This window comes from Neophocaena asiaeorientalis, unplaced genomic scaffold (genome assembly GCF_003031525.2).
Source record: "Neophocaena asiaeorientalis asiaeorientalis breed wild unplaced genomic scaffold, Neophocaena_asiaeorientalis_V1.1 scaffold18, whole genome shotgun sequence".
NCBI classification, from domain to species: Eukaryota; Metazoa; Chordata; class Mammalia; order Artiodactyla; family Phocoenidae; genus Neophocaena; species Neophocaena asiaeorientalis.
In genome coordinates this window covers 359,192-380,811 of record NW_020172444.1, presented here as the reverse complement: position 1 = coordinate 380,811, position 21,620 = coordinate 359,192, and the positions used below count along the sequence as shown (strand labels likewise).

Sequence of the window (21,620 nt, the reverse complement as noted above, 5' to 3'; positions counted from 1 at the left end):
TTTTCTTTTACTGATATCAGGATGATGTGTGGCACCATCACCTCCTTAGCTGGCCTCTTCCACGGAAATCTACTTTCTTAGTTTCATCATTCAAATAAAAAGGAGAAGGAAAAGAGGAGGATGCCAAGAAAATAAGCCCAAAGAAGAGGAGGAAATGGGAGGGAGTTTAACTTGACATCTATAAATAGTTCTGGTGTCCCATCACTTCTACTAGGAGTATCAGTTACTTGAAGGGGACTCCTGTTTATCCTTGTATTCCCTTTGGTCTCAAGAATAGCAGATCAGCAAAATTTATATATTGTATGCACATTTACTTAGTACAGGGCCTGGCATGTACTATACTCTCAACAAGCATTTGCTGAATATGGGATAAAGTTACCAATAAAGAACAAGCCAAAATTATTTAAAAGCAGAGAGAAAACTCCATGTATGTTCTTTATTCAAACAGTTTAATTCAAACAATTTGGAATTTAAAAAGTATTTTCTTACATAAGCAGATCAGACTCCCCAAAAAGATCAGCAATCTTTAGTTAAGCAAAAAATTGGCAGTTTATGAGTAGCTAAATCAGAGGCTTGAATGAGTAGCTAAACCAGTTGCTGATACGTGTATGTAATTCCATCTGTGACTTCAGAGATTAAGGAAGAAAGAAAAAATGGACTCCATTATTTTGTACCCTATGGAAGCTAAGGGTACCCTGCCCTAATCTTTTCCCCAGCACCTCCAAAAATAATCCTTCCCTACAAAGAAAGAAGTCTAAGAAAAATCTGTTTAATCTAAACAGATTTAAGTCGAGGCAAGTCTGAAATAAACAAAAACCAAAATGGTGTCAACCTGTAGTTTACCCTCTGCTCTCATGGCATCTCCAATTAATGGCTCGGGTATTGGCATAGCTAACACTTGGCCTGTATGCTGAGGTAGTCACTGAAAAGAAATACTAGGTACAATGTTCCGTTTCACAAGTGGGCATATATTCGGCAGATTTAGTCATACAATTTTAGAGCTGATAGTTTCCAGATCAACTACTTCATTTCCCACCCTAACTTTACAGATGAGAAACCTCATAGAAGTTAAATGACTTGCCCATGGTTATAAAACTACTTATATAGTGGCAGCATGAGGATCGGAATCCAAATCTTGTCTTCTAGTCCGGTGTTTTTTTCTGTTATAATATAGCAATTTCTCAAACAGGATTAATCATATTCCATGAAGCTTGCTCTTAATCACAAACCATGGGTCAAGTACTTAATTCAAACTTACTTCTTTGTCTAGCTTCAAGTAACTCTGTGGCAAGATTTACTAGTAAGGCTACTACATCTAGGCCTATGCTGGGCAAGCTTCTTATTTTCATATCCAGAACCTGGTCAGATCTTGGCAAATAAGACTTCTTTATATAATAATGCCTGGAACAATGTCACCTGAAGCAGTTGGCAATACTGAATTTCAGCAAGTAGAGCCAATTCTTTCAGAACCCATATGCAACTTCTCAAATAGTGTAGGTGGGTATCAAAGCACCTTTGGAAGGACAATTGCACAGGTGTTACCTCTAAATGGGTGTTGAGGAAATAGGCATTTAACATCTCACAGAACTGTGTTCAGTACCTGGGCACTTTAAAAATCCCCTGGAGATGGAGAAGACATGCATAGCATGGCAGCACATACCTCTTAATCATCACTCAGTACACGGCAGTTCTTCAGATTTCATGCATGACCCGAATTCACGTTTAGATGAGGTCAATGGAGGAAAAATCACCCTGTAATAGTAGACCAATAATAGGTATAGTAATAGTTGGAGAACATAAGACAAATGTCAAGGAACAGGTTGCCTTATCACATTTTACAAAGTTTCACTTTCCCTGGCAGTCAAGGTAGCGTGGGCTCTATTTCTTCAGCAGGTCAAGTGCCTGAACAGGGTTGCAGATGTCAAAGACAATGATCAACTCCTCATCAAGCAAAAGTTATTTGGGACATTGTCACTTATCACAGGATGACTACAATTCTGCTCGACAGAGATGGCTTCTTAGATGTTTATGATTCTACTGTAAAGAAACAGGATTTGGGAGTGTTGCTCATATTTAAAAGAGGATGAGTTTATTGAAGAAACTTGCAAAATCTAAAAAAAAAAAAAACCTTCTCTAGATAGCTGCTGATGGCTGGAAATGTCAGAAATCTTCAGGAGTACTGGATTCTAGAAAAGTTGAATCCACTCTCAAAATCCGTTTTTAAAACCTAATTATAAAACTCATGATAAAATGAAAAAAATCTCATAGGTAATCTGTGACCGCTGCTTGTTATACTTTTTATAAGTAATGCTGGCCATGTTAGAAGTCCTTAACATTTGCATTTGGAAAATAATTTACATGATTCTCACACTTCGATTCACTTTTCAATAAAGCAAAACAAAGTAAGTTAGAAACTGCCTAATGCAGATATAACAATACTGTATTCTATAACCTAGGGTCCACTATGTTTTGGTAAAATTGTATAATGTAAACTCAAATTGTTCATGCAACTTTGAAAAAAGATTAAATCGTATTACTACGTATGGAATTCCACCTATTTTGGTAATATATGTGATATATTTTGTTAATAAAATGAGGAATTAAAGTCAACCAATGAAAAGGTGACAAAAAGATAAATCTATCATTATGTCAGTATTTGGTTAAATGTAAGACAGAAAACTGGGATTCCTTCACTGCATATCACCTAAGGATTTGGTATTATTTAACCAAAATAAAACACTTTGAGAATGATGGGCCACTTACAAATGTACTGAAATTTTTTAATGAGAAAAACTATTAAAAAACTGATAAGTAAAAATTTTAAATTGTCCCAGATGGTAAAATATGTTTTAAAATTTCTGATAAAAATGTTTGCTTTTACTTTGCAAGACATAATTCAGGAGGACCTCAAAGGAAAATGTAGCAATTATGTTTGGAAAATCTATAAAAGAGACTTTTACTTTTAAAATGGATATTTTCTTTTCCTAAAATGTGTACTCAAGAAGCATGTTTATAAATTTCACTGAAGAAAGTATTATATTTTTAATAATGTGACAGATCCACTCCATCAAGTGGCTCTCTTATAAAGGGAGTGTTATGTCACACTGCAGTCAACCACGAAACCAAAGATAGCAAAATTCAAATTTAGAGAAACAGCTTTCTAAAGGAAGCCTATTTAAAGCCTATAACATTTAGAAGGTTCTCACTGCCCCAAATACATTTTACAAAAATATAGTTTCATTGGTTTCATGAAATGTGAACAAACCTACTATTCTCTAATTAGAGTAAATGATTTAACAGTCGATGCAACGTTGGATTACTAAATAAACTGAAAGCCAAGGAGTCAATATTCCTCATAAAAATAAATTAAATTACAGTACATCATGGTCTTGGTTGTCCAATTCTATTGTTAGTTCCATATCTACTTGGTATATTTGTAAAACCAGTCCTGAATCCTTGGGTTGCTCCAATTCCTGGAACTCCAAGTCCTTGATTAAGCATGCTGCTATAAGGTGTGTGTCCATGATTAAGACCCAAACCATAAGGTCTTGTTTGAGTATTAAGAAGAATAACTGGGCTCACGTTTTTTCCAGGGGTGTTAAATGAAAATTCTGGAGGTGGACTACTGGGTTTAGCTGGAGTTGATGTAACAGGGTTGGAATCGTCAGTACCCTTTAAAGGAGGCATTGGGATTATGTGATGATCTGAAAAGTTTAGGACATTGGCTGCAACAGGCCCAGACAGTAAGGCAGGCCTGATCCAATCATCCTTGAAAATCTGAACAGTCAGAGTAGATACTAGTGTGTACAGCCTGTTGGTCACATGAGCAAGAACCATTTGTTCATTTGCATCTCGTCGAATTCTCACATGAACAGATCCAGCCTAAAAGGGACAAAATCATATGAAAGAGACTGCTTAGAATTATACTACTGAAAATTCCATTAGAAATGAACATTTTATTTATGATTTGGTTGTAACATTACTTGGTATTTTCTTTAAAACAAGAGAAAACTTAATGTCTTGATATTCCTTAAAGACTACTTAGTAGTAATTATCAATGTAAAGAGTTAATAAAATAATTTATGACTCTAAATAAAATGTGACTTTTTAAAATATTAAAAAAAGAAATCCATGTAGGAGGAAGGCAGACATGTTGTAACACAAGGCAGAATACAAATGAAGTATATGGAAAATGCACTGAAAGGTCAGAGAATGCAGGTATTAATTCAATTGAGGAAGACTTCAAAAGAAGATGGCATTTGATCTGGGTTGGTGGTCAAATGAAATTTCAAAAGGCAGAGACAGGCATTCTAAGCTGAGGGAATAGCAATTAAAACCCATGGCATGTTTGGGCAAGAATAAGCAATATTATTATATAAAAAGAAGTACAATATTTCAGGGAGCAGAAAAACAATGAAAGAGAGAAAAGACAGGAAGAAAAGGAAGAGGAAAGGAGGAAAGAAATAAGGAAAGGAAGAACAGAAAGAAGAAAGATAGGTCAGGTAATAAAGGTAAAAAGAAAGGCTAGGAGGGGGTTCTAAAAACCATGAGTAAGGAGTTTTAGTTGCAGCAATCAAACAGAAGTAAAACAATTAGTGTTCAGAAAATTACAGTTATGGATAATTGCTAATTAGTTAGGAAATGACTGCAACAGTCTAGGTTAGAAATGAAGAAGGCTGAGATAGGACAGATATAGTGGGACCAGAGAGGGACAGATGGATTCATGATATTCCATGGGCGATCTTAATTCTCAACTGGATATAATGAATGAGGGAGATGAAGTCATCAAAGATGATCTCAAGGTTTCTAGCCTAGGTTACTACGATACAGAGCACCAGGCATTACAATGATGGTTATAAGTATGCTTATTAACTTGATAAGATATTCATCATACATTTTGTCTTTAAAAGATAGTAAAATAACAGGTACAACAATGTTCATAGTTTGATTAAAACACACACACAGAAAAATACCAAGAATGATATCACATGATCATCTCAATAGATGAAGAAAAAGCATTTGACAAAATTCAACACCATTTATGATAAAAACTCTCGACAAAGTTGGTATATAGGGAACATATATCAAAATAATAAAGGCCATTTATGACAAACACACAGCTAACATCATACTCAATGATGAAAAGCTGAAAGTTTTTCCTCTAAGATCAGGAATAAGACAAGGATGCCCACTCTTGACATTTCTATTTAATATAGTATTAGAAGTCCTAGCCACAACAATCAGAGGAGAATAAGACATAAGATGCATCCAAATTGGGAGGGAAGAAGTAAAATTATCACTATTTGCAGAAGACATGATACTATATATAGAAAACCCTAAAGACTCCACCAAAAAACTATTAGAACTAATAAATGAATTCAGTAAAGTTTCAGGATATAAAACTAATATATAGAAATCTGTTGCATTTCTATATACTAATAATGAACTATCAAAAAGGAAAATCAAGAAAATCCCACTTACAATTGAATCAAAAAGGATAAAATATCTAGGAATAAATTTAACCAAGGAAGGCTTCCCTGGTAGTGCAGTGGTTAAGAACCCACCTGCCAATGCAGGGGACACGGGTTCTAGACCTGGTCCAGGAAGATTCCACATGCTGCAGAGCAACTAAGTCTGTGAGCCACAACTACTGAGCCTGCGCTCTAGAGCCCGCGAGCCACAACTACTGAAGCCCGCAGACCTAGAGCCCATGCTCCACAACAAGAGGAGTCACTGCAATGAGAAGCCCGCGCACCACAACGAAGAGCAGCCCCCCACTCGCCACAACTAGAGAAAGCCCGCGTGCAGCAACGAAGACCCAATGCAGCCAAAATAAATAAAATAAAGTTAATTAATTAAGAAAAAAAATTTAACCAAGGAGGTAAAAGACCCATACTCTATAAGGCACCAATGAAAGAAACTAAAGATGATACCAATAAATGGAAAGATAGTTTGTGTTCATGGACTGGATGAATTAATATTGTTAAAATGTCCATACTACACAAAGCAATCTACAGATTCAATGCAACCCTATCAAAATACCCATGGCATTTTTCACAGAACTAGAACAAGTAATCCCAAAATTTATGTGGAACCACAAAAGACCCCAAATAGACAAAGCAATCTTGAGAAGGAAGAACAAAGGTATTATGCTCCCTGACTTCAAATTATACTATAAAAGTTACAGTAATCAAAACAGTATAGTACTGGCACAAAAACAGACACATAGATCAATGGAACAGAACAGAGAGCCCGGAAATAAACCCACACACATATGGTCAATTAATCGACAACAAAGGAGGTAGGAAACACAATGGGGAAAAGACAGTCCCTTCAATAAGTGGTGCTGGGAGAACTGGACAGTTACATACAAAAGAATGAAACTAGAACATCTTCTCATACCATATACACAAATAAACTTAAAACAGATCAAAGACTTAAATTTAACACCTGAAACCATAAAACTCCTAGAAGAAAACACAGGCAGTAAGGTCTTTAACATCAGTCTTCTCAGTATTTTTCTGATCTGCCTCCTCAGGCAAGGGCCACAGATGCAAAAATAAACAAACGGGACCTAATCAAACTAGAAAGCTTTTGCACAGTGAAGGAAACCATCAATAAAATGAAAAGGCAACCTAGTGAGTGGGAGAAGACATGTGCAAATGATGTCTGATAAGGACATAAAGAACTCATACAATTCAACATCAAAAATAAAAAAACCCAATTAAAAAATGGCCTTGGGGGACTTCCCTGGTGGTCCAATGGTTAAGACTCCGTGCTTCTACTGCAGGGGGCACAGGTTCGATCCCTGGTGGGGGAACTAAGATCCCACATGCCGCATGGTGTGGCCAGGAAAAAAAAAAAGGGCTTGGGATTAACAAAAACACACTACTATATATAAAACAGATAACCAACAAGCACCTACTGTATAGCCCAGGGAACTCTGCTCAATATTCTGTAATAACCTATATGGGTAAAGAATCTGAAAAAGAATGAACGTATGTATATGTATAACTAAATCAATTTGCTGTACACCTGAAACTAACACAACATTGTAAATGAACTACACTCCAATTAAAAAAAAAAGTGGGGGTGCAGGCAGAGGACCTGAACAGGCATTTTTCCAAAGAAGACGTACAAAAGGCCAACAGGAACATGAAAGGACGCTCAACATCACTCATCATCAGGGAAATGCAAATCAAAATCACAATGAGATTTCACCTCATACTTATCAAAATGGCTACTGTCAAAAAGATAAAAAATAACAAGTGTTGGCAAAGATATGGAGAAAAGGGAACCACAGTACATCACTGGTGAGAATGTAAAGTGTTACAGTCACTATGGAAAACTGTACAGAGGTTCCTCAAAAATTAAAAACGAAAGTATCATACAATCCAACAATTCCACTCCTGGGTATTTATCTGAAGAAAATGAAAACACTAATTCAAAAAGATAAATGCACCCCAATGTTCATAGTGGCATTATTTACAATACCAAGATATGGAAGCAACTGAAGTGCCCACTGACAGATAAATGGATACAGACATGGTATACATGTAGAGTGGAATATTACGCAGCCATAAAAAAGAATGAAATCTTGCCATTTGCAACAACTTGGATGGACCTGAAGGGTATTATGCTTAGTGAAATAAGTCAGATGGAGAAAGACAAATCCTGTATGTTTCCACTTATATGTGGAATCAAAAAAACAAAACAAATGAAGAAACAGAATAAAACAAAAATAGACTCACAGATACAGAGAACTAATGGTTACCAGAGGAGAGAGCGGTGAGGGAAGGGGCAAAATAGGTGAAGGGTTATTAAGAGATACAAACTAACAGTTATAAAATAAGTGTAAGACACAGGGATGTAATGTACAACACAGGGAATACAGTCAATATTTTATAATTTAGTATGGTGTATAATCTATAAAAATATCAAATCACTATGTTGGGGGGAAAAAAGAATGACAGCACTTATCTCTAGATGGTAGAATTATTAAGGATTTTTGTTCTTTTTGACTTAAGTTCTAATTTTTCTAACAATGGGGTATATTTGTATAATAAAAACTTAAATAAAAATACGTACTAAAAAAACAAGCAACAGACAGAACAAAAATATATAGTAAATAAAATATATAGCAGACATTGTTGATTTTTAGATAAACTCAGATTTCAAAAAAAGAAAAAACTATAAGAGCACCTAAATTAGCAAAATAGTTGGCTTAGTTACAATGGGTCTAAATCTATGGCTTGAGCACTAGTAAGAGCGTTATTGCTAATCATGAGATAAAGAAAATATCTTACTGCTTGAATTTGACTTCCATTTTTATTACTTTTAGGTAAGAAAAGCCATGTCTACAAATCGAGTCATCTTTGATTTCTCCCTTTCCTTTGCCACTGTGAGATGGTAATCTCAGTTTTCACTACACAAAATTATAAAAGATACTGTATCTCCTCTTTCAGTCTGATATGGAAGTCAAAGCAATTAAAATAAGTGAAAACCATTTCCAAGTATGAGCTTGAACAGTGTCCTATGATAATGGTGTTTGCATTAATCTATGGCTTTTGTGACAATTATTCCCGGCAGCCCAAAAGCTTGTTTTATTAATTTCCTTGGTCTTAATTAGGCATCACATTGGTGTAGCTGTTGGATGGCCAAGTTCTGAACAGCAGAGATGATTGTGTTTATAGGACACCCAGCTAAATAAACACTTGTCTACTAGTTTGTTACTATCAATACAATTAAAAGAATGATTAAAAGTGAACTGTAAGGGGGCTTTCCCTGGTGGCACAGTGGTTAGGATTCCACACTTCCAATGCAGGGAGGGCCTGTGTTCAATCCCTGGTCAGGGAACTAGATCCCACATGTGTGCTGCAACTAAGGAGCTCACGAGCCAAACTAAGGAGCTTGCTTGCCTCAACTAAGACCTGGCACAACCAAATAAATAAAATAAATTAAAAAATATTAAAAAAAAAAAAGTGAACTGCAAGGGACTTCCCTGGTGGCGCAGTGGTTAAGAATCCACCTGCCAATGCAGGGGACACAGGTTCGATCCTTGGTCTAGGAAGATCCCACATGCCGCAGAGCAACTAAGCCCATGTGCCACAACTACTGAGCCTGCACGCTAGAGCTCGCTACCTGCAACTACTGAACCCACGTTCTGCAACTTCTGAAGCCCACGTGCTCTAGGGCCTTCGAGCTGCAACTACTGAGCCCATGTGCCACAACTACTGAGCCTGCACGCTAGAGCTCGCTACCTGCAACTACTGAACCCACGTTCTGCAACTACTGAAGCCCACGTGCTCTAGGGCCTTCGAGCTGCAACTACTGAGCCCATGTGCCACAACTACTAAAGCCCCCACACCTACAGCCCATGCTCTGCAACAAGAGAAGCCCCCACTTGCTGCAACTAGAGAAAGCCTGCATGCAGCAACGAAGACCCAATGCAGCCAAAAAATAAATTAATTAATTTTAAAAAATCTTTTAGGTATAGAAACAAAAAGATCAAGTCACATATAAAGGTGAAAAAAAAAATCAGACTATGTATGATCAGGCTTTATCACCATAATGCTTTATGCCAGAGGAAAATGGAGTAATATATTTAAGAAACTCAAGGAAATAAAATATGTGCTCAGGATTTTATATCCGGCTAAACGATTTTCAAGTATAATGTTCACAACTGTTTTCAACATTCAAAAATTTAGGGAATATGGTTCCCAAGGGCCTTTCCTGAAGAATTTACTAGAGAATGAGTTTTAGATATCCAAAAGACTAGAGAGGGGAAGAGAAGGAAAAGGAAGAGATGAAGCAGCCATTTTTTGCTAAAAGAGTATAAGCCTGAAACTAAAGACTGCAAAGTAGTGATATCATTGAGCTGTTGGACCAACCCTAATCTGCCTAACTCTGAAATCTGTGTTATGCTACGAAAGTCAAATCCTATTTTCTTTTTAAAAATGATATTGTAGAAGAGTAGTATTTAATAACATGGAAAACTGTTCATTATATATTAAGTGAAAGGAGCAGATTATAAAACAGCATGACCTCATTTTCTAAAGAGAATAAGTATACAAGTATTAATACCAAAACATCAATAGGATTATGGTTGTTTAAATTTTTTTTTCTGGGTACTTTCCTGTATTTTCTTCATCATTCCTGACACAGGAATAAAATCATGCCATAACAAAATCTCTTTGGTAATGAGGTCTAAATTGGACTAGAAAACACGGAATTTTATGCTGAAGCAGCTGTTATTATAACTCTTTAACAAATTCAGCAAAAATATCCAAAATAAGAACGGTAATAAAAAAGAAAATAATTGCACATTTTACTTCTGCAACATTTTTGTATTTAGGTATGTATGACTATGGATTTTTCTTTTTTGGACAGCCCAGTATTGAGATCATTTAGTTTGAAAGGAAAAAAATGAAAGAAGAAAAACAATTCTCAGTTAGGTTACTAAATCCATCTACATTTTTTACTTTATTGAACAGAAATGGGAATCAAAGGATCTACAAAAATTTTAAAGAAATACTTTTTTCAGTTTTAAAAAGTATAAACTAAGTTTATAAACTTTGTTTTATAACTATGTTTTAAACTATGTTTAAACTAAAGTAATATATAGAAAGCATACCAATGAGCCAAAACCTAGGGTCCAAAAATGCTCATTTCGGACTTCCAAAACTCCATCCAACGTAGATACCTAATCAAAAACACAGAAATAGGGCTTTTGTATTTGACATAACCAACACAGTTCAGTCACATTATGGGTTTGCTGTAAGCCTAGAAATGACATGGCCAAACCCTGCCTGAAGACACTTACTAGCCAAGAGAAGTCCCAGACCATTCACTCCAGATACCATTTCTGCTTGTTCAATACTAAGCCAGGGCCTTCTTTTCCAGTTTATTCTCTGCACCAATCCCTCAAGAATCAGGTCTTCACTTCCCTCATTCACACCTTGTTCAACAGTGTGTAGTTCTTTTCACCTTATTAGTATAGTATATATTTATATTCAGCACTTGTGGTATCAGAATTTTTTTGTCTTCTCAATCATTCCTTTCTCCGGATTCCCTTTTAACAAATTTCTGTACAATACAGGATGTTATTTGAATGTGGGCCAAAAGGAAATTCCAAGGCCAGATATACAGTGTGTGGCCCATTGATTCAGTGGCACAGACCCCACTACGTGAAGCAAGTGGCCAGCTATATTGATCAAAGTGGCCGCTGTGATACTGACAACCAATAGTTTAAAACACTCTCAACATTCAAATAATTTGATTATCTTATTCCTTCATTAGTTAACAGTTGGAATTTTATAACAATACAAAATCTAAACCTACAGATCAAGATATTAGGTGCTGAAGCAATCACCATGTAAAGGTGGCCTCTGACTTAATCAAAATCCTAGGTTTGAATACAAAATCATAAAAATCACAGCATTTATATAGCAAATAGTGGGGCCTTTAGACCATTACCGTCTACATTTATTGGGCTGGCCAAAAAGGTCGTTCCGGTTTTTCATAACATCTTATGGAAAAATTCAAATGAACTTTCTGGCCAACCCAATATTTCAAGTGAATCTGGCTTCCAGACTGTGCAATTCGTCAAATTGTTCTATTTTTGTCACTATGTTATGTCTCCTACTATATCATTGTAAAGAACAAAAACTTCCCTAAAATAAAATTCTAGAAAGAGTTGAAATTATTTGTACCCACTCTTTGCATTCTCTAATTATAAATTAAAATGATTTTACTTATTATTCCATCTTACCTCTCTGATAAGTTTATCCAACTGACCAATAACATGGGGTGGTGTTGTCTGGGGAAAAAAAATAAAATAAAATATGAATCTAGAGAGAGAAAAAACTTTTGCAACAGTAGTCCTGACACTAAAAAAATTGGGTTTTACACCAGCCTTTGCTTTGTTTCACATGTGCCGTATCATGATTTAGGGAAGAAAGGCTTTAATTGACCCACTAATAAAGCAGCATCAGAAATCAGCCCATGCTTATTTCTTATATTGCAAAAAAGCTGCTATCTCTAGAACCAAATAATCAATAAAAAAATCTTTAAGAAAGTAAAATTTTGTATAAGGCATAGCACTATAAAACTAATCTAATTGTTATTACTGCTTCTGGAGAGGGAGATACAACCCGTAAGTTTTAGAAAAGGCATGAGGGAAAGACAGAAGGAAAAGCAGTGCTTACACATTCATCTAGTCCTGGGAAACTACCTTTCTATTCAGGTGCTTGTCTACAGGTGTTCCTATTGTTTCAATAAGTAGTGATTTCGCATTTTAAATTTAAAAGTCTCACTAATTCAAGAATAGAAAATAAGAAAACAATCATAACCAGATTATACGATAGCCAAAGCACATTTATTAGGGGAAAATGAATATATAAAGAAGATTTTAAGTAATATTGTTTTCACTTGAAACATTATTAGAGGCAAAATATTTTCATTTATGCTTTTGCCTTACAACTACATGAAGATCTGTGCCTATTTTGTGCATCAATAGTACTTCATCTGGTTTTTTTTTTTTTTTTGCGGTCCGCGGGCCTCTCACTGTTGTGGCCTCTCCCGTTGCGGAGCACAGGCTCCAGATGCGCAGGCTCAGCGGCCATGGCTCACGGGCCCAGCTGCACGTGATCGGGGCACGAACCCGTGTCTCCTGCATCGGCAGGCAGACTCTCAACCACTGTGCCACCAGGGAAGCCCTGGTTCTTTTTTTTAAAAATAAATTTATTTATTTATTTTTGGCTGAGCTGGGTCTTTGTTGCTGCGTGTGGGCTTTCTCTAGTTGCAGTGAGCGGGAGATACTCTTCATTTTGGTGCGAGGGCTTCTCACTGCGGTGGCTTTCCTTGTTGCAGAGCACAGGCTCTAGAGTGCAGGCTCGATAGTTGTGGGGCACAGGCTTAGCTGCTCCGCGGCATGTGGGATCTTCCCGGACCAGGGCTCGAACCCATGTCCCCTGCATTGGCAGGCGAATTCTTAACCACTGCGCCACCAGGGAAGTACCATCTGGTTCTTACTATTAAAATTTCAGAGATTATTGTTTGGCTTCATTTCCAACAGTGCCCTCCAGTAGCTAAAAATTTCATCATCTGGTAGAAGAACCCATATTGTTTTATAATCAGGTAAAAGAACATAGCTAATTTTAAGCATGCATATTGAAAGAAGAGCCTTACCTGGAGTAGTACTTTCCCGCTGTACACACTCATGGGATACATAGTGCCAAATGTCATCAGAGCAATGGCTATGGCTGATGCAGTATCTACGGCAAAATAATTACTGAAAAGAAAAAACAATTCTAAATCTTAAATGTATGCTTCACTGGGCTTTTTACAATTTAATCTACCAAACTTTAATTATCTAAAGCAACAGGACTGTTTTACCACAGCTGGCCACTACTGGCAATGAGAGCATCTCAAAGGAAAATAAAAGGTTTTCAGAATCCTTTCTTGCCAAAGTTTAGGGGGAAATAACTAATATTTATGTTAATTAGTGTGACGAGAGATGATGAAGAAAAATAATATGAGCATTTCCCCACAATGTATTTTCAATCTACTTGTCAACTATAAATATTTCATATATATTTATTTGCTGCAACAAATAAAAACCTTTAACTAGTAATTTCTGATACAGGAAGACCAATAGAATTCATCAGTGATTCTATCAATTTTGCTGTAAACAATAACTCCAATAATTACTATTAAAATTTTTCAAATTCCCCAGGAATTTCACAAGGTGAGATTCTCTAGGAATTTGCTATAGCAACATTGTGACTGAAGTGCAACATCTCATCAGTAGTTCACTGTTCTATTAACAAGACAGACCAAAATGCCAATGGTTACAAAGCTGATCATGTACTCTTTTTCACTTTTTCCCATATGTTGGGAATAGAAACATGAGTAAAGACATAGATCCTGCCTTTGAAATGGCAGGAAACATACATGTGAAAAATATAATAAAGGACTTTGGGTACAAAGGAGAAGTCCTACAGGGTATCATGGATGCACAAAGGAGTGAGTGGCAAGCCTACTGGGGTAGGGATAACGCAGAAACGCTAAATATAAAAAGAGGTGACAGGGGTTCCCCTGGTGGTCCAGTGGTTAAGACTCCGCGCTTCCACTGAGGGGCGCTCAGGATCGATCCCTGGTCGGGGACGTTCCAGCAGCAAAAAAAAGAAAAAAAAAAAAGAGGTGACATTTGAGCTGAGCCTTCAAGATGAGCAAGATGATGCGAGCAAGATACTGTAGACAGTGAAAGCAGCATGTGCAAGGGCATGAAAACCCTGATGCAGCAATGAAACTATCAACAGTTAAGTATATATAGATAGACGGATGGCTAGTAAGGTTGGTAGAAGCTTCACTGTGTTAACAACTTTTAATTATTTTAAGTACCCAGAAGAGAATTTTGAAACAGGAAAACATTATGTTCCGATTTGCAACTTTTAATGATCACATCAGTAGCGAAATAGCAGATAACTAAAGATGTGTGAGAATAAAAATTATAAGATCAGAAGACTATTCTAATTAGGCCAAGGAAATGATCACAAAGGCCTCAATTTAGGAAAAAGAATGGGAAGAAGGGTAAGATAATATTAAAAAGAAAGATTAAACAAGAGTAGGTGACAAGACTATTGTTTACAACAGCCAAGACATGGAAACAACTTACATTTCTGTTGACAGATAAATGGATAAAGAAAATGTGGCATACACATACATAAATATATACACAATGGAATATTAGTCAGCCATAAGAAGGAAATCCTGCCATTTGTGACATGGATGGACCTTGAGGGCATTATGCTAAGTGAAATAAGCCAGACATAAAAGGACAAATATGTATAATTTCATTTATATGAAGTACTTAGAGTAGTCAGATTCACAGAGACAGAAAGTAGGATAGTGGTTGCCAGGGGCTGGGGGGAGGCAGAATGGGTAGTAATTATTTAATGGGTACAGTTTCAGTTAGGGAAGATGAAAAAGTTCTGGAGGTGGATCGTGATGATGATTGCACAACAAAGTGAATGCACTAAATGCCTGTGCAAGTACTGAACTGTATGCTTGGAAATGGTTAAAATAGTAAATTTTATTTTATGTATGTTTTAACACAATTTAAAAGCAGAATACAAAGGAACAGACTGTAGTAGCATTCACTGAGACACAAAGTACAAGAAAAAGCAGTTTTGGGGATGGGGGGAAATAGGTTCAGTTGAGGTGGACATGAACAGAAGATATGCTTTTTGGAATTCAGTAGAGATCTGGGCTAGAAATAAAAATGTAGGAATCACATAGAGGTAGTAAATAAAAACATAATTGTATGTGATATGCTAGGAGAGTATGCAAAATGGCAGGGAGTCACCGAATCACGTCATAAAATTAAGCTTAAGGCTGCTAAAGTCTCTTTCCTAATAGACTTGCTTTTTCTAAAGTTGATTCACATCTACTTCCTGTCTTCCCTCGCTCAGCAACAGTCACTGTGATCCATCTCTCTTTTACCCTCTTCTCAGTCTCACTCATCAGGTCAGCAGCAAGGAATTTAAACAGTTTTCCAGCCTGCATTATAGACTGTGGTGAAAATTTCTTATTGAATCCAACCCCCATAATTTTTCAGATGAAGACACTTGAGGACAAGACTTGACCAAAGTTGCACAGATCACAAGCAAACATACTATAAGCTTAATCCCTAGCCATCCTACTGATGCCCCAGGAATCGAAACACACTTGATAGCAATAAAAATACTTACTTAATTTCAATTAGCATATAAGTAATACAAAGAGCAAATGCTCCAGCAAGATCAATCAAAACAAATGGATTCATTCGGGGAAGGAAGATACTGCTAAGTCCTGGAATAATTCCACACAAGCTATGAAAAAACAAATAAAAAGAGTATTCATTAGTAGAACTTACGTAATACTGATGAAAGTCATATAAAAGATGACTTGTATTTTAGTATATCTTTTAAAGAAAGCAAAGAGAATTTGGGAACAAAACTCTCACTCATAAAGGTCTCTTTTCTATCACCAATTAAAAAGTAAGAAAAAGTAAAGGGAGAATAAGAATCTGATCTGTGAGATTCACGTAGTAACCTCAGCAATAATAATGCTGAGACAGATGCATTTCTTGGGCATTCCTTCAACGTTATGTGTATCATGAAATCCCATAACATCTTACCTTCGACTAAGATCTGCAACATGCTCTTGAAGCCAACTCGTACTAGCAGCTTTAAAAAGAAAATACTTAAATTATGTATATAGAATAAACCATTACCAGAAATACTTGATTCTTAAATTTAAAAAATAAGTTTGGTCATGACTGTATAACATTACAAAAGATCACGTTATTCCTCAAATCTAGAACTTTTTTCTCTTTTATGCCTTTAGGATACTAAATGAAAAGCAGTTTCAACTGCAATATACAGCTGACCTGAAGGAATAAGTGAACTTAACGTATTTCATTGCCACTATTAATTTGAAGTTTTAAAGGCTTATTACAGTGTAAAGCGAAGCTTCCTAACCAGTGGGCTGAGAATGGGTTGCAGGTACACCGATTACTAACTCGCTCAGCTCTCAGAAAGGCCAGGTGGGAATCTGGCTACATGCAGACGCCTGTCAGTTACTGTCCCTGGACAAGTAGCCTCCAGGCTCAAGCATCCTCTTACACTTATCCCAGGGTGCTACAGAAATTCTCATTTTTTAATGTGTACCATGATGTAAAAAAGATCGACAAGCCATATAAAAAGTAGCCTGGTAGAGCAGTTTAAGAGCAGACTCTGATGCCAGAATACCTGGCTTCAACCCCAGCTCTGCCCTTAACTAGATGTGTAGCCTGAGACAAGTGACAATCTCTCAGGGCCTCAGTGTAAAATGGGGATAATATCAATAAAATGATTTACCTATGGTTATAGGAAGAATTAAACGGGTTCTATGTAAAGCGTTTATCACAGTGCGTGGCAGATAGAAAGTGCTCAATATTATTTTCCACTTAAATTTCAACTAATGTTGTACAATAAATGTTGATGTTTCTGTGAACTTTCATTTCCAGCTAATAAAAATACAAACTAGATGATCTTTCTAGAAATAAATTTGGCAATATACATCAAAGACTTAAAAAAAGTGTATTTTTTTTTTTTTTTGCGGTACATGGGCCTCTCACTGTTGTGGCCTCTCCCGTTGCGGAGCACAGGCTCCGGACGCGCAGGCTCAGCGGCCATGGCTCACGGGCCCAGCCGCTCCGCGGCATGTGGGATCTTCCCAGACCAGGGCACGAACCCGTGTCCCCTGCATGGGCAGGCGGACTCTCAACCACTGCGCCACCAGGGAAGCCCAAAATAGTGTGTTTTTAACCCATTTATAATTTCTTCTTTGGGAAAAAGAAGTGGAAATGCATACAAGAAATCTGGTACAAAAAAGGGTGGGGCTGCTCTGGTGGTTGAGAGTCCGCCTGCCGATGCAGGGGACATGGGTTCGTGCCCTGGTCCGGGAAGATCCCACATGCCGCGGAGCGGCTGGGCCCGTGAGCCATGGCCGCTGAGCCTGCGCGTCCGGAGCCTGTGCTCCGCAACGGGAGAGGCCACAACAGTGAGAGGCCCATGTACCGCAAACAAAAAAACCAACAAAAAAGGGTGGTTATAGCATTATTTGTAAAAGGTTATATATTATTCTATGTAACAATAGACTGTTTAAAAATATTCATGACAAAATATTATGCAAGCCTTAAAAAATCATTTTTTCAAAGAGTATTTAATGACAGGCAATACTCAAGACATAATGTTAACTGTAAAAAGCTAAACATAAAATTGTTAATTGATACAATTCTAAATATGTAAAAAATATATATACATGTGCATAGAAAAAAAATTAAAGGAACAAAATAGAAATGTTAACAGATGTTGTCTCTGGGTCATGAGATTATCAATACTGTTTCCTTCTTGTATCTTTCTGATCTTCACAGAGAGATACAGTTTCTAAACCTCTGTACCTTCTTAGAATTTCTAGAATGAGCATTATACTATTCTAATAAAGTTTTTTCTAAAAAATTCTGGTCATCACAAATATCATTATTTAATTTTCTAGTTCATGCAGTAATTCTTAAACTCTAACTCATACAAATACAACTCATACTTTGTAACACTCAGGAAGTTGTTTAAACCTGAATGGGTATTTCAGAAAGCTTTCTTCCCTTGGTTATCTTGGTATTCAAGTCAGTGAGACCTAAAAAGACCCTCACCTATTTTTGCTTCAAAGTACAGGTGTGTGGGTCTGTGTACACAGCCCACTTTTGTTTTTACCTCACTTCTCCATCCATCAGTGGTTAACCCTTTGTAGGTTAGTGGGATTCCAAAAAATTGAAATTATTGAAAAATGCCAATAATTTAGACCACTGGAGTGAAAAGTCTATCTGAATTTTTAAAGACTTGAAAATAAAAGAATATATCAAAAGGAATAAAGTTTTGCTACTTTCAAATATATGCCTACCCACCATTGCCCAAGAGAAGTTCCTGGGAACTTATCTAATTAACAAAATACAATTATTTGCAATGAGCATAGCAACTAGTCTATGTACACTGATGTTTCTGAAATGCTTGCAATAAAAAAAAAAATGCTTGCAATAAACTTTTCTTAGGTAGGTTATACATGTAAAATCTCATTCATGTTATTTGGTAAATGTAATTTTTTACTGCATGTAATTTAATACATAAGTCAGTTTTGCCTGTTTTTAAGTAATATGTTATTTTAAAGCTTGTAATAATTAGATTCCGTTTCATAATTTTTTGCTCAGAGAAAGACTTTAGAACCTTTGGGGTAGTCCCCTCTTCTCTTCAGGATATACTTTCTCATTGATCTATGAATTAATGAAACAAACAAAAGACCTGTTTTTATGAGAGATTAATTGGTTTTTTATTAATGGTAAATAAAAACATACCTTCAGAGACATAAGCAAAAGGTTTATTCCGAATAGAAAGCATTGTGAACAGGTTGAAAGAAAGAGCCACAAAAGTACCAACTAATAATCTTCCCCTGAAAAAAACAACATTCATGATTATTTTTTTCTTGGTAATGTCAATACGTAATTTCAGCATGTAGAGAGACTAAGAGATGGGAAGGCAGAGTGGTCTGCTTCAATGGTTTAGTATTTGCAGAGCCAGAATCTGAACTTGGTTCTAGCCCCATGACCAACGTCCTGTTTACTGTTGTTCCACCTTACACAGGACCAAAAAAAAAAAAAAAAAGACTCTTAGCATTAACAGTATCTTCTTACAGGTAATTGCTGTTATAAATTTTTAGAAATGCTAATGGTATTTGGTTTACAGTCCACTGGCTGGGTCAGACTATCCTGAATTAAACTGATCAGAATAGGTAAAGTCCACATAGTTGGCCACTATGTTGTAAATAACAGCAATTCCATCTTTTCTACAGCTGCTACTAAAAGACTTGGAGGATCCAATCTTAAATTACAGAAGACCAGATGGGGCTGGCTTAGGATATTGACCTGGGCCTAGAAATACCGAGGGACCCAAAATCAGGGTAGAAAGGCCTTCCTGTTCAGTATAAAAATGTAAGGGCTTGGGAACAGTTAAGGGTGAAAAGAGGGAGTCTTGGGATTTGGGGATTTTGCTTGTGAAATATCAATGAAATATATATTACCACACTCTGATATTGGCCAAAGTAACCACTACTTAATAACATATCAACTAACAACTGGGAATCAAACTCAATAGTAAATTATATGTTATGTTAAAAGCAGAAGCTCACGTGTGTATCTCAGGCTGCTCCAAAAAGCGTTCTGCACTAAAAGAAGGAAATAATGTATTAAATAAGTCCTACAAATTATAAAATTATAAGACTTTATTAAATATATAATTAATAAATTCACAAAACTTTTTAAATATGATAACCAACTGTTGATTATTAGTAGTGATGAGACAAGCAGACCCACAAATTATCCTCAAGGTGTAATTCAATCTTTCTCTACCAAACCTGTTTCAATGGGTTTATACTAAGTATTAAAACATGTCTGTGTGAATCCTTTCCTTTCATTCACACCTATGACTAAATTTAGTAGCATCAAAGAAGGTAATAAAAGAAGGGTGAAAGGAAGGGAGAAAAGTCTGAAACATGGAGAAATTGTACTATCAAAACTCCAGCACTGCTCATTTTATTTGTATACCCTTCCAACCTGACGTGTCTCACTGGATTCTTTCATATTCCCAAAGGTGGCATAGGTAGAATTTGCAGTGACAGTAACATTGTATACAAATGTACCTTTCTTTTAATATAAAGAGAGCTCCCAATTGTGCCAAGACTGTGGATGCAAATACAGCCAGGACTTCTAATCTTTCAAATCTGAAATTGGAAAATTAATTAAATCAGCCTAATTCTTTCAATTCACAAACTAGTATCTCTAGAACACATTCATTCACTCACTATACATGTGCCTACTATAATCCAAACGCTGTTAAAAAGGACTACAATTTCTAGAATGACAATAAACAATGAACATCACAGATTTTAAAAAGAGTGCCTATTTGTACAACATATACTCCTTAGGGCTTTTATTTTCTAGAAATAACCATTATTATAATAACAGCACTTAATTGACCCATCTTGTGTCAGACACTGGTCGAAGTGTTTAACATATTACCTCATCTAAATCCTTATGAGCGTTAGTTTATCCACTTTTTTTTTTTAAAAAAAGAGATAAGGAACCTGAACCCCAAAGAGGAAAAGTAACTGTTTAGAGTCATACAGCTTGCAAGTGAAGGAGTCAGGTTTTCAAACTCAGACACTCTGGCTCTAGAGTTCATGATTTTAACCACTACTACACTGCCTCTCCTATCTACACACAATTGCAGTTAACTGAATATGTCTTATAATCCCTAAGCTATCAGCTGGAGGCCAAGGGCTGTTGTCTTATTTATCTTAGTTTCTCCCACTGCACATAGTTTAATGGCATTCAACACTTGTAAGTATATATGCTTAAAATTTCAAGGAAATAATTATCTTCGGAAACGATAATAAAATAATTAACGATGTTCATCACATTAGTTGTTTTTTCCCTCAAATGAGTTGATTTAATTCTAGGTGGTACAGAATTCAGAATATTCAGGAGATAATAAAGGACGTTCATCACATTGCTATTTATAATAGAAAAATGTTGGAATCAACAACATACCATTACACATTATTACAAATATAAGAGAAATGTATTTACTGACATGGAAGGATGGAAATGAAAAAAAGTGGGTTATAGGAGAGTATGAAAAAAACGGTATGTAAATGTAGCAACATTATTTGTGGTAATTGACAAGTTGATACTAAAGTGTGTATTGAAATGCAAATGGTGTAGGAAAGCAAAGACAATCTGAAAAAGAACAAAGCTGGAAGATTTACACTACCACATAACCAAGATTTCAAAACTACAGTAATTGACACAGTATGGAACTAATTCAAGGATAGACAAATATACCAAATAGAAAAGAGAATCCAGAAACAAACACATACACAGTCACTTGATTAATAAAAAATTAGCACATAAAAGCAATAAAGAATAATTTTTTTCAATAAATAGTGTTTTATCAAACTGAATAGCTATATAGAAACAAATGTGCCTT

General features: G+C 36.1%; 1 protein-coding gene across 3 annotated transcripts in view; it reads right to left on the bottom strand.

The window, feature by feature from the left end:
- Positions 1 to 3,013: 3,013 nt before the first annotated feature.
- SLC30A6 (solute carrier family 30 member 6) overlaps positions 3,014 to 21,620 on the bottom strand; it is a 35,194-nt gene continuing 16,587 nt past the window's right edge. For 2 of the 3 annotated variants that reach the window (XM_024732112.1, XM_024732121.1), the window contains exons 6-14: positions 20,272 to 20,352; positions 19,762 to 19,797; positions 18,932 to 19,026; positions 16,181 to 16,229; positions 15,753 to 15,872; positions 13,189 to 13,291; positions 11,771 to 11,818; positions 10,634 to 10,702; positions 3,382 to 3,882 (exon numbers count right to left, since the gene is read on the bottom strand). In XM_024732112.1, coding sequence (XP_024587880.1) covers positions 3,382 to 3,882; positions 10,634 to 10,702; positions 11,771 to 11,818; positions 13,189 to 13,291; positions 15,753 to 15,872; positions 16,181 to 16,229; positions 18,932 to 19,026; positions 19,762 to 19,797; positions 20,272 to 20,352 — 1,102 coding nt within the window. Of the gene's footprint in view, positions 3,883 to 10,633; positions 10,703 to 11,770; positions 11,819 to 13,188; positions 13,292 to 15,752; positions 15,873 to 16,180; positions 16,230 to 18,931; positions 19,027 to 19,761; positions 19,798 to 20,271; positions 20,353 to 21,620 lie in introns of all 3 variants that reach the window. The other variant, XM_024732104.1, reaches the window with a different exon arrangement.